An 18,912-nucleotide genomic window follows, 5' to 3' on the forward strand; every position below is an offset into this window, starting at 1 on the left:
TAGATCTGCCTTATTTCCATTGGCATTTTTCAATATATATACTCCCTCTGTCTCATAATTATTGTCTATTTAACATTTTTTCTTTTTCTCAAAATAATTGTCACTTTACAATACCAATGCAACATTTATTATTTTTTTCCACTATTATACCCTTATTTATTGAATTTCATCCAACTTAACTACGTCACTAACTACAATAAATAAGGGTGTTTTAGTAAATGATACTAATTTTACCATTGAAATCAACAAAATTAATCATTTCCTTAATAATCGTGCACAAACCTTAAACGACTAATATTGTGATACGGAGGGAGTATTAGTTATGAGTCAAGCCGTAGACATATAGTCAAAAAAAGTTGGAGACACATGTATCTCATGTTAACACGAATCATTGAAGCTAACTACTCGGATTTGCAATTATTAGACATAATTACACAATGAGTTCTGAGACCACTTTTTCTAACATTCACTCTCAATTTGTAATCATAATCATCATGTCATAATAAATTAAATTTGTTTAGTTATCTTGCGTGTATGTTTGCTATGATTAACAAGCGAACCCATGAATTTCACACAAGGAGGGTGCTCAATTTCAAGCACCTGTTTAACATTGGGACTTTATCTAAAACTAGTAGAATGGAATAGAGATAATCTTTTCTTCACATACACTCAAATACTCCCTCCGTCCCATATTACTTGACCTAGTTGACTCCGTCACGTATGCCAATGCACAATTTTAAACTTAAATTTCTTTAATAATCTAGTAGAAAAAATTACGAAAATTTGATATTTTGAAAATATTAATCGAGACGAATCTAACAACATCTTATATGCTATATTTTGTTTTTATATATTAGTAGAAAAATAGAGTCAAAGCATGTTACATGAATAGTGCAAATATTCTAAATAGGTCAAGTAATATGGGACGGAGGGAGTACTTGAGAGGAATGTTAGCGAAATTCTCTTTTGAACACTCTCTTTTAACATTCACTCTGTTATTAGATGAAATCATTGTATATCTCACCACTTTAGGTGGGGTATATTTCAAAAGTGTAGACCCGCATTAATTTAAATCAATAAGAGAGTGAGTGTTTAAAATAAGAGTCTTGTTATCTTGTGCCCTTAATACTTGAAGGAAATCATATCAAAGAGACTATTGGAGACTCATTGTTATTTGATTGTTCATATAAACCAAATTTTTTAATCTTTATGATTAAGTTTAATATTTGTTCATGTCATGTTACAATTTAAGATTGAAAATGGTATTGATTGAGGTTAAACAATTTCATCAATTGACATTGGTGTAAATTAAGATTGAAATTGGGGATTGCTGATTTTCAATTAAAGGGGAGTGTGAATGGAGTGAAATAGGAGCTGGAATGGGAAAATACAAAACAAATTGTAGTTGGTGTTGATTTCGTCCTCAAATAATAATAGTCTTTGGAGGAGTCTTACAATCGAAGTCTCCACTAACAAGCTCTCTAAAACATCCATTGTGATTATCAGTTTCACATTTCGGGAAAACACCTACTAGAGTGCATCCTTTGAAAAGCGCTATTAAAGACATGGATGATGTTACGGCGCTAAATGTCAGTCGACCTTTTCTTTTTGTGTTAACCCTCTCATTCTCAGGGAATGAGTCATGATAATCCGAAGTTTGATCTCAAAAGTTAAATAATGTCTGACTAATAATTTTTTCAAAAATTAACCAACAGGGCATTTTATAGCACATAAAAGCGCTAATAAATATCAAAACGTGTAGTGATCAAGATACATCCTCTCGTTTGTAAACAAAAAAAAAAGGAAGTTGCCACAAAACAAAATTTATACACATTAACAATGGGATACAAATACCAAAACCCAAAAATAAAATTAAACAAACCTAAATAAAGAAGACTATATGTTTATTATTATAAAAACAACAAAAATACTTATAGGGTGTGTTTGATTCGCAAAATAGTAAGTGTTAGCATGACAATATAAAACATGATAGATTAATACAAGACAAAATTATTTTGGTGAGAATAGAAAAAGTATTTTGATTGTCTATATTCTTGATAAAAAGTTGTCCTATGATAAGTGAGGGACAAGAGTTTATGTTTTTGTCCAGTTCCTTGCTATCTGTTTTGTTTGGTCCCATCACCATTTAAAAATCAAACGGGGCACAAAAAAAGTTGTTCGATCTAGTCTTATGTTTTTAGCAAATCAAATGCACACATACACTCCATATTTCTCAATACTCATTTAATACACTATTTAACCTATATCCTCTTTTCATATCACATCGTCAACCTATTGAATCTATAACACTACTTTCCTTTGTATTGTGTAACTTCAATCCTTAATGAGATTTCACAATTCATAACAATCTCTTTATTCTCTTCTCTTTCAGTTTATAGTTTTTACTTGTTATTTTCATCTTGCTTAGAAACAGCTTATTTGAATAAGCACGTAGCTGCGTTTAAGATCACAGTTTTTTTTTTTATCTAACAATAGCCACAAAATATTTATGCAATTGTATGATCATAATTGGGACTAGGTCATCTATATTCTTAATACAATATTGTATACACCAGATTTTCATATTGTAACATCTAGTGTACTACATGTCTAAAATATGATTATTTTCGGGATTAAGAACAACGAAAAAAAGTGTGGATTGTTTTTTTTTTTTTTTTTTTACAAATGTTTATTGTTCATCTTAATGTATGTAAACAAAACTAAAAAACTTATTATTTTGGAAAGTTGTCATCGTTAATTATTTTATATTTTTAATGAAATGAATTAAAATCCGTTTAACTCAATTTTAATTTTTGACATTTTGTCTTGATATAGGTGGGACCTTATCCAACTTTTTTTTGGTAAGCCTGTTCATTTTCCTATATAGTAGTTTTGGTCATGCTTTTCCACAACTTGGCTTTATTTTATTGTTGCGACTAAATCAATCTCAAGTTCGTCACTATAAATATATAGAGAGAGCTTAGCATATTGTACCAAAAAAAAAAAGAAAGAGAGAGAGAGCATAGCATAATCTCTTGAAACAACAATAAACTAAGAGAAAGAGAGAATGGGTAGTGAGAGTGAAATGATCCCATGTCTAGATTTTTCCATGTATGAGTCAGGATTTGATCAAGGGAGTGAGGGTTGGGAAAAAATGAGCAAAAAAGTGATAGACGCATGTGAGAATCCTGGTTGTTTCATCTTAAAGTATGATAAAAATAAGTTTCTAGAGAGTTTATTTGAAAACATGTTAACGGGGATGAAAACTTTGTTTGATTTACCTGAAGAAATTAAGAGAAAGTGATGGGCGTTTCAAAGGTTACACTAGTGATCGTCCTCAAAGTGAAAACTTTGGAATTGATGATATTGTCCTTGAGAATACTTCTTTGGCCTTTACTAATCTCATGTGGCCTCAAGGAAACCCAACTTTTTGGTATTGTTTTTTTCTTTCTTTCTTTCTCTTGTTTAATTATCGTGTTATTTACATTTATTTCATACACTACTCTTTTCCATAAGAACATATTAGTTTATGTAATGTGAAATTAATGGGTTTCATTAATAACTTCTATGTGAAGAAAATGTTAACTTCTTAAATAGATCATTTGTAAAAGGATGAGTACTAGACAATAGTAAAGGACAAATTTTTAAATTTTTGAACACTTTTTTATCCCTAATGGCGTTTGATGAACAATGAAATTAATGGGTAGATTTTGCTAGAGACAGAAATGGCCTGCCTAACTATAGATTTCCGTAGGCTTTTTTGTCTGTTTGTTCTTTTTTGTTCTTTTATTTCTCTTGAGGGTTTTGGTCTAGTCCCCCCTCTTTTGTACATATTTTTCCTCTTTTTTTAATAATATTATTTATTAGGTTGGCGGTAGAGGATGGGTGTCCTGTGGGGTGCCAACCTAGTTGGGATGCCTCAGTGACACCTTGATGCCTAACCTTCCTATTGGCCTTATCAAAAAAAAAAAAAACAATGAAAAATATATAAATAATAAAATGTTAGTCATACATTCTATAATACATGCATTTTCCCACGACATTTTTATTTTTATTTTTGGACCGAAGACTTTTTTTCTCTTTTCAATTGATTGAAGCTTATATAGATTAGGTTAAATAGTAGTAGGACCGTGTTAAGAAATGTGTGTTAAATTGACAAATGTTTAACTTTTTTTTCCTCAAGAAATATGTTCCTTTTATTGACTCTTTTAACCAATATATTTAAGACATTCGTTAGCAAATACTCATGAGTTAACTAAATAAACCTTTGTGTAATAATTCAGGAACTACAATAAAATTTAACTGTAGTGAATCCTAATCCATGTGAATCTGGTCTACACCATTAGACAATATATATAATTTATTAAAAAATTGAACCTTATCCTTTATAATATATATTTTTTGGTTTGGTCTACCGCAATTAGGTGGATTGGTTGGCAATCATATCTTATCCTTTTCCAACTTTTATAGTTTTATTAGTGTTATTTTAAATTTTGATAATTTTTTATGCTATGATTTAGAGAGGCTAATGAGTGGGAAACACAGCAAATAATTTCAGGCTATTTAACTTTAGAATATGTTTGTTTTCAATATTTTTCTTGTGGATTTTTGTGATATATAGTGAGACAATGAAGACCATGAGCTCCAAGATGTTTGAACTGAGTTTCCTCATTATGGAGATGATTTTAGAAGGTTATGGTCTTCCAAAACAATACACTTCAGATATTGAAGAATTGCAGAGTTGTAGTAAACTTCGGTTGATGAAATACAAAGTTCCTGAAATCAACAAAGATAATGAAGCTGGCTTGTTCCCTTACACAGACAAATCTACATTAACTATTTTATGCCAAAATGAAGTCAAAGGTCTTGAGGTTCTAACCAAAACAAACAAATGGATTGATATAAACATACCCCAAGGAGGCTTCGTGGTCTTTGTTGGTGACATACTCCTGGTACTTTCTTCCTTGCATGCATGCATGCAATGCACTTGCTCGTAAACTAACTAATTGTTGTTACGTCCTCGTGAACTTGACTTAGTTGGCAGGACAATACATAATATATGCAAGGTCTGGGTTCGAACCTCGGCCATCACCAAAAAACTAATTGTTGCTTAATAAGGATGTGTAAATTATTAAGAATATGTGATTTTTTTATAACTTCACCTAAAATTTGATGCTTAATTAATAAGGATGTGTAAATTGATTTTTATAGGCATGGAGCAATGGGAGACTTCATGCACCTACACATAGAGTGACGATGTGTGGAGACAAAGATAGGTATTCATTTGGACTTTTTGCATTCCCAAAGAATGAGGTGAAAATTGAGGTGCCACCTGATTTGGTGGATGATAAAATGCATCCTCTTCGTTACCGGTCATTCAATTATGAGGATTATGTAGAGTACTTCTTTTCAACTCTCAAAGAAAATGCAATAGATGCATTTGCAGGAGTTTGATTGATGTGTGTATTTATATCATATAATTACTTGATGTCTTGGAAATAAATATCATCATATCATATGATGGTTATTGTTATTTCGCTAGCCTAGTACTGGTTGTGCGAGGTAGCTTGATTGAATAAATTGTTTTCCATTTTAAAAAAAAGGGTTAATTAAGTTTTTAGTCCCTATAAATATTCACAATTTTGTTTTTATTCCCTACAAAATAAAATCACACTTTTTAGTCCCTGACATTTTCCTTAAGCATTTTAGGGACTTAAAATGCTGATGGAAAAATTTTATAGGGACTAAAAATGCTGATGGAAAATTTTATAGGGACTAAAAATGTCGATGGAAAATTTTATAGGGACTAAAAAGTGTGATTTTATTTTGTAGGAACTAAAAACAAAATTCTGAATATTTATAGGGACCATTTACTTAATTAACCCTAAAAAAAAAGTTATGAGGAATAAAGAGAAAGATTAATAAATATATGTTGTAAGGAGTCTCCTTTTCTTAAATTGACATTTGTATCATCAAGGTTAATATACGAAGATTCTGCATTATATGCAAAGTTATGTATCTTTGGAATTGCTTTCTTGTCATTTCGTTTGCACAAGCTTTATTTCTTAAATGATTGATTAATTATAAGTTTATAGTTATAATTGTTGAGAAGTAGGATGGAGCCTAGCAAGATCTTAGAAATTGATTTCGCTTTTTGGCGGTTGATTTTAGAATTGATCGACAGAATGAAGAAGATCATTGCAATGAATATATGATCATTTTAACAGTGATTCAATGTAGTAAAAATGAGTTTTATTTGAGTATTATTGGTCTTTGGCGTCATTGTTTCTATCTTTCTCTTATCAATCATTCTTGCTCATCTAAATAACTTATTTAAAAAAAAAATTGTAACTAACTCTTACGAAAAAAAATATAATTAACTCGTAACTATTTTAGATAATACTTAACATATTTTAACGGATCTCAAACTATCTCTAATAGTCCCGTCAAATTAGGAATGTAAATTAACATTTTGATTTCTCAAAATATTTTTTTATTTAGTAATATATTTCATTTTGACCTGTTAAAAAAACATTTTCAATTTGAGATGAACAATACAACTCAAGAAAAACAAAATACAATATCATATTGTTTGGGTTAAAATGAAAACGAGCAGACAAAAGGAAAAAAAGTTTAAATCAAACCAAATTGTATTAAAGGAAAAAAAAACCATAATGTTTCGGTGAGGTGAGTGAATGGTTTCAGATATATACTTCCTCCGGTCACTATTATAAAAAAGAAAAGAAACACATTTTTTAGAATAGTGACCAGAGGGAATGTCTATGGTTGATTGATTGTGTGTGTGTGTATAATTTTTTAGAATATTGACCAGAGGGAATGTCTATGGTTGATTGAGTTGAGGAATCAGTTGAAATCCTCAATTATGAAGAAGGATTTCATATGAATATCACATTGCTTATAAAAGATGTTCATATGAAATAAGCTTTTAAACAGGCTAGCAGGTCGTATCAGGCTTTCAGAAGGCCAGACTCAGACCTAAAAAGTAAGCCTATGATAGGCCGTAGGCCAGGCTTAGGCCTTCAAAAAATATGGTAGGCCAGACACAGGCCTTGCAAAGCCTAGCTCGGCCTAGCCTATTCCCACCTCTATTGACAAGATATCTTTCCAGGAGCTTGCATCCTTACACATAGCTCTTTGCAGTCAGTGACGCTATAAACATGATATGTGGCTTTTTAGTCTCATTGTCCAAGTCTATTGAGTTTTGACTCGGGTTGAGATCTTTAAAACACACGTACTAGTCACAAGATATTTTAATAGTCTAATGTAATAATTATTAAAAAAAAGAGCCTAATGTAATAATACTATCATAATTGTTGATGAAACAAGAATTGAGTCGAGGAATCAGTTGAAATCCTCAATTGTGATTCCCTTTTCTTCAAGTGATCAAAGTTGAGGAATGAACCATGCATGTCTCTCTATCGTGCGTTTTATAATCAACTGCTTCAACATAACATTAAGTATGGTTGTTTGGAACTTTTGCTACAAGACTACAAAATGCATGTAAAAAATAAGAAAAAAGCATATATATTGATAGATGTAAATAGAGAAAATAGCTTTATGTTTGATTGGTTGTGTATTTTTACATTGTAAACATGTATTTAAAGAAAAAACTATTCATACTATCCGAAACATATGTCCTACAATGTCTAGCCTTCCTCAGCTATTTTGACAGGCAGTATGTTGGTTCTCCTTCATTAAAGGGTTCATGGCGCCCCATGTTGGGTTGTCGGGTTCCTTCTTCACAACTTAATATGTTGACGAGATTGTTAATGCACAATCTTTCCAGGAGCGTGCATCCTTACACGCTACTTGCGGGTAGTGGCACTATAAACATGGTCTGTGGCTTTTTAGTCTCATTGTCCAAGAATATTGAACTTTGACTTGGGCTGAGATCTTCAAAACCCACAGCCTAGTCACAAGATATTTTAATAGTCTAATGTAATAATTCTTAATTTTTTTTTATAAAAATAGCCTAATGTAATAATATTCTTTCCAATTTTTTCTTACGCGTTATTACTATTTGGTGATTTGTCTTGAGACTAATTCGTTTTTGTTTTTGTATCGTCGATTCTTACTGAACTTGTGTCTCGTCGGATTTTCTCAGATTTTTGGTCGAGTTTGAATCTAAAAAAATACATTGGTCTAATGTTAAGGTCAGACGAGGGACACACAAAATCCAATCTAACACACCCCTTGTACATTTTTATTTTATAAATAGACAAAATGACAGAGTCATAATAAACTTACACACACAAGTAGAGATGTCGGAATTTGAACCCTGATCACCACGTGTTGTCTAACAATTTTTTTTTTTATAGTATTTTTACCAATTGAGCTAGGATTTATGGACCCTTTATACATATCTATGTCACTCATGTTTTGTTTTTCTTTATTAATAATTTTTTTTTGCTTTGCTTCATAGGATAGTTCGATTTTGTTGCCACAATAACGAGGATGAAAAAATCGCACTTTATACTATGCAAATAATTTTTCTTTATTAATACAATAATTTATTCAGTTTGTCTTTTTTGTTTTCCTTCAAAAAAGGCATATATAGAAGGGTAAAAAAACACAAACAAAATAAACAAAATGTTGTCTTCTCCTTTTCCTTTATGGTTTTCAATGTCTTATTAAAATAAATAAATTTTGGCTTGAGCATATGGGAATAGAGACAAATAGAAAAGACAAAGGGATTTTCATTTGAGAATCAAAAGAGATATATTCCTGATTCTGCCTAGCTAGCTACTAGCCATCCCTAATTCCAAAGGCACTGCAGTAACTTAATGCCACATACCCCATATATCGTCCTATATGGCAGAAATCTGTAGTGCTTGCTTCTTTCTTCATTTGGAATCATAACATCAGATTATTAAAAACTTAGTATGGGACAAATATGGCCGATACATATAGATCAAAGTGTCGGCAAGGTATACACTGGATCACTTTGATAAGTGATATATCGATGATTAATTAATACTTAAAAAGTCATTTGAAACCCTAGTATTGGGTTATGAGGATTTTCAGAGATTATAAGTTAATAGAAACTTGATAAGTTTTATATTGCGTTCAACATACTTTTTTTCCATTTAATGTGAGACTATATATATACTCTGAAAACTTGTATGATACAAAGAGCCGATAGAAACTTGACTTTGAGATACCATTGTTATGAGAGAGTTCTTGAATCTTCACGTTAAACTTTGAACAACAATTAATATAAGAGAAATCAAACACCGCATCTTAAACTAAAATCTTAAAAAATTATATATATGAGCTTTCTCATTTATATAATATTCAACGTCCATATTCCAATTCAACGTGAAACTCCATTCATTACCAACTCTTTGGGACATAGGTTTATTGTCACTTGATATAATGAGCAATGTTATATCTCTAGAAAAATAACATCAAGAATTCTTCAAGAATAAAGAGCAGCTAATCACAATGCACTATTTGCCACAATTCAAGGAGGTGTAGCTGAAAAATAGGAAGTGAACAAATAAATCATGCAATTAAAACTTGCCAGTTGTGTCTTGAAAAATTCTTGATGCTATTTTTTTAGAGAAATAGCATTTTCCTATAATAATTTTCTAAAAATATTGATTGAGTATAGAACTAACGTCAACATGGAATTTTTATTAGTAATTTTTAAAAATTATTATTAAAAAGTTTATCTAAACATTTTTAATATCTTTAGAGTATTCAATCTGCTTATGTGTTTCAACTCAGTTTGATTGTGTTTGTTTTTGTCTTTGTTTTTTTTTTTTTTAAGGATGTTCTTTTTTCTTTTTTTTTGGATTGGACCTTTTTGCTGCTATTAATTTAATTTTGATTAAAAAAAATGTTTAGATGAATTAGAAGCCTAGTCTCAAACCTTAGTTTTTCAATTAACCAAAATGATTATTCCAAAAGAAGAATATTATAAATTGTCAAATAGTTTAGTGACTAAAAATTTACCTTTGAGATGAATAAATAGGGTATGCGAGGTCTGAACTCCAATCCTTCATATATTATGTAATGTCTCTACCAATAGAGTTAAACTCACTGCAACTTATAAATGTTAATTAACACATGCTTTTTAACCATTTTATTAGTGTACAAGTATCGATATCTTTATAGAGGATTAATCTTTCTGATTGGCCATCTTAAATGAGATATACTCTCTCAACTATTTTTTCTATACACAAGACTCGAATCTTAAAGACATTTTTAAAGGGTTCAAATTCACTTTCACAAAATCAACTAATAAGAAAAGAAATACCGCCACTATTTTTTTTTTGGATAGGAAAGATATACCACGACTACTTACAAGTATCTTTTTTTAGACCGTATGTTATCATTCTCGACAAGTAGAAGAAACAAAAATGAAACCATAAAAGGAGAAATGAAAAATATAAAAGTTACAATCGAAATTCGCAACTATATATACAAAAGATGTACAATATTTATTTTCTTACAAAAATATGAAAGAAAGATTAACATTCAACATTAGTCATCATGATCAAGTAATGTACTAATCAAAGACAAAGCACCCCCTAAATTCTTGGCTTTAATCCCAATATAATCCTTGACGGTCAAAGCACGAAAACGTGGCAAAGAATTATCACCAACCCAAGGAGAAACCAAATAATCAACTGGGGGTCCATAAAAATAAGCCACAGAATATCTATCCCTAATATCATTCACAACAACACGATGAAGTGAACATCGAAACCTTGAATTTGACAATATATGAAGAATGTCACCAGTGTTAACAACAAGTGTATTTGGATGAGGCTCCACAGGAACATACCCTACACCTTCTTTGAATATTTGAAGTCCATTTGTTTGACTTTGATGGAGGATTGTGAAAAGGGATGTGTCTGTGTGTGGGGCCAGACCCATTGCTTTTTTTGGGTCGGGACAACATGGGTAGAAGTTTAGTTGCATTGCTCCAACATGGTTGTTAGAACCAACCCATTTGTTTTGTTCTTGTGAAATTCCTAATATGTTGAATATCATGTTTGTTAGTTTCTCTGCTAGTGTCTTCATTTGCTTTTGGTAGTTCTCCATTATGTCACTACACACAAAAAAAACACAATTTTGTTGTTTAGTGTGTAAAGTAATTAAATATGAAAAGCACATTTCTTTTCAATCTACTTAGTTTTAAATAAAAAAATGAAATGGTTTTTATTTTTGAAAAACGAAGGGAGAAGAATACTTTAGTTGTTATAGCAAATACAAGTATGCCAATATAATTTTTAAAGAAATAATATGCTACTATTAACAAATACAAGTATACAATATAGTTTGAATCTCCGGATCAGTTAGTCATTAGTTTGTTTTTCACATCCCTAGTACTTACTTTTTGTGGGGCAAATGTGAAAACATGAAGACAAGGTCGGCAACACAAGATGGCGGCAAACGGTTACCTACCTATTCCATTGTATACAAAAACAAAACCTAAAAACTTCAATTTAAATAGAACATATTACCATTTTTCAAGTTCAAAATTTGAAAAAGGGACTAAAATTGAACGATTTTAAAATAGAAGGACCAATTTTTGTAAGTGAGTGAAAATAGGGAAACTAAAACTATTAAACCTTTTATTTTAGTTTAATAAAAAAAACAACTAAAAAGTTGTAGTCAGCTCAAAAAAAATTAGAGATTAAAATATATATATAGAAAAATGCTTTGTGGAACAACAACAAACATATTTTTAGCCAGCCATATATCATAGGATTTGGATCCTCTATATGATGAGCATTTATATTCGCAATATATAGCAGTTCTGGTACCTAAGCCAACCATATATCATAGGATTTTGATAATCTAAAGTGAATAAAGTGTAAAATGAAAAGATCAAGGACTGTTATTTTAATGAGTTCATGATATTTTATGATGTACCTACAATATATATATATATATATATATATATATATATATATATATATATATATATTTAATTTGTTAATTAATGTTGATATTATTCACCTTACACTCTAAAGTGACTAGTTGCTCACTTTAGAGAAGTTGGATCCCATATCATAAATTTGTAATGGTTTCCATTAATTACGAGAAATTGTAAACTAGAATGTTATATGAAAGCACGTTTAATTTCTATGTTAACCTATGATTGTCCACGTTGCATGAAAGTGCATGATATATTGTAACATTTGTACTTACCAAAACCGTTTGTAGTCATTAGGCCAGATCTTTTTAGCATCATTGGATGGGGACCCCATAATTGTGAATCCTTCATGCCACATGAATTTGGGGAAGAATGGTGATATTCGTGCTCTACCGTATCCGGTGCCGCCGCCGGCCGATCTAAGGGCCTTAAGTTTCTCCTTGGAAGGAAGAGAAAAGAGTCTCTTTGCCTCTTCTTCAACCTCTTCAATAAAATTTAAGGGTATGCCATGATTCTTCAATTGGAAGGCACCCCACTTCTCACATGCAAGGCCTATTTGTTCCATAGCATTAGGATCATTGAGATCAATAATTGGTATGCATGATCCATCTTCATCATGATTGTCATAGCATCCATTGGATGTGAAATCATCACTACCATCATCATTAGATTGAGACCATGCATGTGAATCAGGCAAAGTTCTAAATGAAGAAAAGTCTAAGGGGATAATATGATGAAGCTGCAGAGGGTGATCACGATAGGCTTCAGAAAGAGTAGTAGCCATTTTTCTAAGGTGAAATATTTAGCTATAGACAAAAGAAGTAGCTAGAGTTCTTTTTCCCGAGAATTATAATTTTAAGCTAGCTAGAGAGTTAGCTATATATGGTTGATTGATTGTGTGAGTATATATATATATATATATATGGTTTTGCTAGAAGACACCTTTTATGAAGGTGTCTTTTAGCAAGTTATTCTATTAGTATTTATTAAAAGACACCAACTAATTTTTATGAAGGTGTCTTTTAGCAAAGTTATAACTAAAAAGTAGAAATCACACCTTGAGGTGTGGGTTGCTAAAAGACACCTTCATGGGTGGCTTCTAGCAAAACCCATATATATATATATATATATATATATTTGCTAAAACACACCCACTAGTTTTTATGTGGGAGTGTTTTAGTGTGTGTATATATATATATATATATATAGGGTTATGATAGAAGACACATTTTGTGAAGGTGTCTTTTATCAAGTTACTCTATGATCATTTGCGAAAAGACACCAACTTACTTTTATGAAGGTGTCTTTTAGCAAAGTTATAACTAAAAAGTGAAAATCACACCTTAAGGTGTGACTTGATAAAAGACACCACCAAAGGGTGGCTTGTATCATAACCCATATATATATATATATATATATATATATATATATATATATATATATATATATAGATTTGCTAGAACACACCCACTAGTTTTTATGTGGGAGTGTTTTAGCAAGCTACACCTTAAAGTGTATTTAACTAGTTTTTAGTTATAACTTGCTAAAACACACCTTCTAAAAAATAAGTGTGTGTATCCTAGCAAATGCCTATAGAAGTTGCTAACATACACCCAGTTATTTTTTAGAAGGTGTGTTTTAACAACATTCACCTTAAGGTGTATTTAACAACTTTTTAGTTATATATTTGCTAAAACACACCTTGATAAAAAACTAGTGGGTGTATCCTAGCAAACCCCATATATATATATATAGACACTCTTAATTGATATGCACTAACAGTTTAAAGATTTTTTACATCGCCGTTCCATTATAATCATTGGATAGTAAAAATGATTGACTATCCATATCTCTCTTGAAAATCTTACAAAAGTGTGATTTTTGATTGGTTGGCATTTTAAAAAATTTACATTGATAGTGAATCAAAGTTAATCTATATATTTAAAAAAAATGCTAACAAATGTCTTTATGACATTGTTTAAAGAATCAAATGAACTAATTTTTGCATAAATAACGATGTAATTATTACTTTAAAAATTATTTTACTTGTTTTTTCGAGATAAATTTTACATTTATACGTTCTTTAAACAATGTTCTTAAGACATTCGTTAGCGAGATTATCATTAAAAAGAAGTATATGAGATTAAGTTAAAATGATACACATGGGTGAAGGTTGGCTATTGGATTTAGTAGTGTCGGGTTTTGGGTTTAGGACAAAGATGCATGGTTGGGTACGACAAAAGAAGGAACAAACAATTCGGAAAGATTGTGGTATCCCAAAGACTCAAAAATAAAAAAATAAAAAAAAAATGAACATATGGAACTTTTTCTTTATTCCATGATAATGCATGTTTCACTCATTGATCAACAAACGCCAAAGGAGGAAAACGATAAGAAAACTTGCTAGGATCCCTTTGTGTAGCCCTTTAGCTTTTTGTGGATAAAATAATAGGGCATGTTTTGTCTTGTAGTAGCTAGGAAAATTATCCAATGGACGATGATTTATGTAAGTTATAGTATTATTAATTTGGATGATGATTAACTGTATTAATGTTTTTTATTATGAGTATATCACATAGAGAATATACCCCTTGAAAAGAACATAGAATGGGAGGAAGTATATGATATTGGATTTGTGGAAGCATAAGCTTGAACTCTATAAAAGAGAAGAGATAGTTTTCATGTTTATATTGCAATCAAAGAATCAAAGATATTATATTCACAAATCCAAGATCAGTTACAATGCAATGACTCTACCATTTATACTAGGTATAAAACTACTCATCTCTAACTAGAATCACACTCTCTCTATATATATATATTCGAGTTCGAACTCGAGATTGTGTGTGTAAATTTTAAGTGATACTTACCATTTCATCTACATAAGGAAAAAAATACAAAAAAGGGCTTGTTAAAATACCAGTATAAAAAAAAGGGGGGTCAACACGTTTTACATACTTCATCCGTTCGAAAATATAAGTAAAAATTGGTCAACCAAAATTAATGTATTTGGTTCAAAATCTCTTAGTACATGTTTCACACTTGACACAATGATGATATATAAGACTGTACCAATAGTCAAGTTTTTGCATATATGGTTTTTTGTCTCACTATAAGTTCGTCTTTGCCGAGGAAAAAAGTCATTGAATTTGAGATCTCATTGATTGAGAAAATCTAGGAATCTATATTAGTGCCCCATCTAAATATTTTTATATATTTATTAATGAAGGCTGCCACTATCAAAGCATACGGAGAACTTCCGTGATACTAAGCCTTTGCCACAAAAAAGGATGCTTCCCATTTCCATGACATAGGTGGGGTTAAAAGTTGGAAAGTGGAGGTGGAAAATGCTTTTGAGGTTATATATTCTACTCCCTCCGGTCCTTATTATAAGAAACAATTGACTTTTTTGGTTCATAGAATAATTAATGCATCTTGTTATAAATATAGACTAGATACATCACTTACACAATGAACCTAAAAAGTCAACTTTTTCTTATAATAAGGACCGGAGGGAGTATATAATAACATTTCCATTTGTTGTGTGTGCAATAGTTCCATTTATTTAAAATAATTTTTAAGTTATTACACGGTGTGAAATATTCTTCAATTTTGTCAATGATTAATCTTCGTTAAAAAATTTAGTTAATCGCTTTTTGTAGGTCTCTCCTCCTGTCGCGTCATTTTTCGGACGGTCGAATGCCATTTGACCGGCGTTTGACCCGCTTTTGATTTCACGACTGAACATTTAATTCTTTTTAAAAGAAAGTGGAAAAAGGTTCAAATACCACATTTTTAGGGATTAAGGGTTCGGGGGTTGGTTATATTTAGGGAAGGTGTTAAGCACCCTAAATATTCGTAGTACTCTACGAGAACCTCTTGATTTTATTTAACTTTTGTGCTATAAACTTGCTTGCTTTAAAAAATGGAATTTGAAATGATGAAAGAAAATAGAGACCTAATTTATCTACATTTTTATTGATTTGGAAGGACGCGTGTCCTTTGCCTACGTACCCGTGAGGGATCAAAACCTCGTAGTTCGGGGTAGAAATTGACGTTTGATTGGTTTTGGGTTTTTTAATGGTTTTTGAAAAAGGTTTAAAAATGAAAAGCCAAATGGCAAATTGGAATTGGTTTGTATTTTTTAATATTGAAAGGAATAGACTTGAAGTAAGATTAAATTGATTGAAGTTTGATTAAGAAAATAAAAATGAAAAAGACGGTCACTTGATTTAAGATCAAGGTTTGTTTATGAAAATATTTTTGTGATTTTAAATGCAAAAAAGGGTTTTTTATTATTGTGCTTGACAAGAGTTTCATCTTGCTCCTACGTATCTCCAGGTGCTATGGAGAAATCAAAGCTACGTAGTTCTAGATAGAAATTAAAGCTGAGGTCGAGCAAGACAAGCACAACCTCTAGAAATTAAAGTTGAGGTCGAGCAAGACAACCTCAAGATTTTTGAAAGAGTTAGAGTTAAGCCTGGATCTAAGAAATGAAATACTACCTTTTCTTGAAAATGGCTTCTGCTGTGACCGGCTTTGTGCAGGTTTCAAATCGGCTTGGTGGACTTGGATAGAGCTGTGATGCGGTTTGGTTTAGGGTGTGATGGGTTATGGATTTGTGGTGGTTTAAGTGGTGGTTGTGTGACTGGTTGTATGATGTGAAAATATGATTTGGTACTGTTAGAGTATTTTTGATCTTGAGATTGCTTGATGAATTTATTGCTTGATTGTAGGCTTGAGAGTGTATCTCCAAATCTTTCTCTTTTTCCTTCTTTCCTTCTTTGTTGAGAGAAAGCTTCTATTTATAGCCAACCTTCATCCTTCAACATCTGCAGCTGTTCATTCTTGTGTAGAGACCCTTGCTGTTGATAGGAATTGCAAAACTGCCATTGTCCCATAGTTTTGTACACTGAGCTTGAGCTTGTCAGCCTCGACCTCAACATTTAACACTATGAGCTTGAGCTTGTCTTTGTACCAGGAGCGTGTGTGAACAGTGAAAAGTACATGAACAGTAAAAATATCTTATCTTTTTACAGCTGTTTCATGCTTGTTCTCCAAGATGCATTGCTGTTAATGTTCTTGCATTTCTTAGCCATTAAGACACCATTATTTAATTATTTAAGCATACTTGGTCACCAAGTCTTGTTTTTTAAGATATTTTGCTTGCTTGCTTGCTCATCAAGATTCTCCTTTAGAGCCTGAGCATGATCACGATATTCATGAGAGCATGAGCATAACCACACAGTTCATGAGAGCTTGAGCATTAAAGAGAGTACATTAACAGGCAAAAAATATTCCGGGCCGAAAGACAAATGAAATGGGATCTTAGGTCAAAAATTGGGGTATGACACCTCCCAATCACAATTATTTTTCACAAAAACTCATTCGACTTAGAATTTTTATTTAAAGGATCAAAGTCAAGTTCTTCATGAACTAAGGTAATGTTGGTATATGTTGAAAAAATTTGATTACAAAACATGATGAGGTATGAAAAAGGAGACATTATTTGAATGATGAGTGATATGACGGAAATACAAGAATGAATTCAATTAGAACATGATGAGGACAAATTAATTCAAAATCATATTCAAAGATAATCGCATTAATTGAATGAGTTAGTGAGCTAGTAGTTTTTAAATTTGACCTTTTTAAGTGTTTCCTAATATTCATGGAAATATAAGGATATAACTATGGTCTTGTTGACAAGTGATTTTGAGATCCTCTTTAAACATTCTAAAATTACTAATTATTTTTTAAAAAAGTCAAATATTTCGATTTTCAATACATTGATTACACAATTTTTCACAAATACAGTACATAGTACTACTTATAGTCTTTAAAGAGTACACCAGGGACACTTATTAATATTTCCGTTATAATTATTGTTCCATTTCGTGGTACTCCCTCCGGTCCTTATTATAAGAAACAATTGACTTTTTTGGTTCATTGTGTAAGTGATGTATCTAGTCCATATTTACAATAAGATACATTAATTGTTCTATGAACCTAAAAAGTCAATTTTTTCTTATAATAAGGACCGGAGGGAGTAGATATTAACTCTCACACACACACACACACACACACACACACACACACATATAGGGGGTTGCTAGCTTACACCCACCTAAAAACACTAAGGTACAAGTTAGCAAGCTGCACCCACTTTTAATTTACTAAAACACCTTTTTGTTTATATTCTACTTAATTTTAAATAGAAGGGCAATTTTGTAACTAGCTTAAAAAAGATCCTTAAAAAAAGAAACAAAAAAGACAATGACATGCTTAAGGTACAAAACATGTAATAAAGACAAACTTTTAAGGAAACAATATTTGGAATGATGAAAGTGGGTGTAAATTAGTGAAGGTTGCTAACTTGCACCTTAATAATACTTATAAAAATGAGTGTAAATAATCAAGTGGGTGTAGGTTGTTAACTTGCACCTTAATAATTTTAGGTGGGTGTAGCTTGTTAAATGCGACTGCAAAAGATACTAGAACCCAACCAGAACAATATAAGAACAAGAACACTTAATAAAGGTCAAAATACATACACAAACTATTGCCTAGCAAACTGAATGGTATGTAGGGTGACAATTTCATACACTAATCCGATTTTTAAGAGGTTCGATCTATCAAGAACCTTTTGCCTCAATATTAGAATTCTTGGACTGATATACTTGTTAAGATGAAGTTGAAAAATAATTCATAGTTGGTGCTTGTGAGGGATCATCCCTCTTTTTGAATAATCTTCTCTTAGCATATGTGATAGGAGTGATATATCTTATGCATTAATTTTTTTTCTTTTCTGTTGTTGCTATTTCTCTTGAACATTAATATTTGAACACATTAAATTTTCATACATTCATTCAATACATAATTTTTTCTCTATCTCTCTTCTCATATTACATCTAGCACATCATTTTCTTTATCTTTCTCTCTTTAGTGGTATACTGAACTTGAGTGTTTAAAAAATTATTTTTCTTTTCTCTTACGTTAAA

At 31.1% G+C, this 18,912-nt stretch overlaps 1 protein-coding gene and 1 pseudogene across 2 annotated transcripts; one reads left to right on the forward strand and one right to left on the reverse strand.

Moving 5' to 3' along the window:
• Window positions 1-3,005: 3,005 nt before the first annotated feature.
• Window positions 3,006-6,018, forward strand: LOC146952596 (putative 2-oxoglutarate-dependent dioxygenase AOP1; annotated as a pseudogene). Its single transcript, XR_015006899.1, has 3 exons — window positions 3,006-3,433; window positions 4,622-4,952; window positions 5,212-6,018. The product of XR_015006899.1 is annotated as a putative 2-oxoglutarate-dependent dioxygenase AOP1 (transcript).
• A 4,403-nt stretch (window positions 6,019-10,421) lies between these two features.
• On the reverse strand, window positions 10,422-12,807 carry LOC146952597 (gibberellin 3-beta-dioxygenase 1-like). Its single transcript, XM_085703600.1, has 2 exons — window positions 12,187-12,807; window positions 10,422-11,080 (listed from the first exon to the last, which is right to left on the reverse strand). Exons 1-2 carry the CDS (start codon window positions 12,693-12,695, stop codon window positions 10,510-10,512), a joined length of 1,080 nt encoding a protein of 359 aa, XP_085559726.1. The 5' UTR covers window positions 12,696-12,807; the 3' UTR covers window positions 10,422-10,509.
• Between the last annotated feature and the right edge of the window lie 6,105 nt (window positions 12,808-18,912).

This window comes from Medicago sativa, chromosome 1, assembly GCF_051527215.1.
Source record: "Medicago sativa cultivar Bolivia chromosome 1, Bolivia_mono, whole genome shotgun sequence".
Classification (NCBI taxonomy): Eukaryota; Viridiplantae; Streptophyta; class Magnoliopsida; order Fabales; family Fabaceae; genus Medicago; species Medicago sativa.

Bases quoted from the DNA above. Each gene is read 5' to 3' on its own strand.
- LOC146952597 (XM_085703600.1), bottom strand. From the start codon at position 12,695: ATGGCTACTACTCTTTCTGAAGCCTATCGTGATCACCCTCTGCAGCTT. The intron at 11,081-12,186 runs GTAAGTACAAAT...TTTTGTGTGTAG, and splicing joins AATGACTACAAACGGTTTTG to TGACATAATGGAGAACTACC.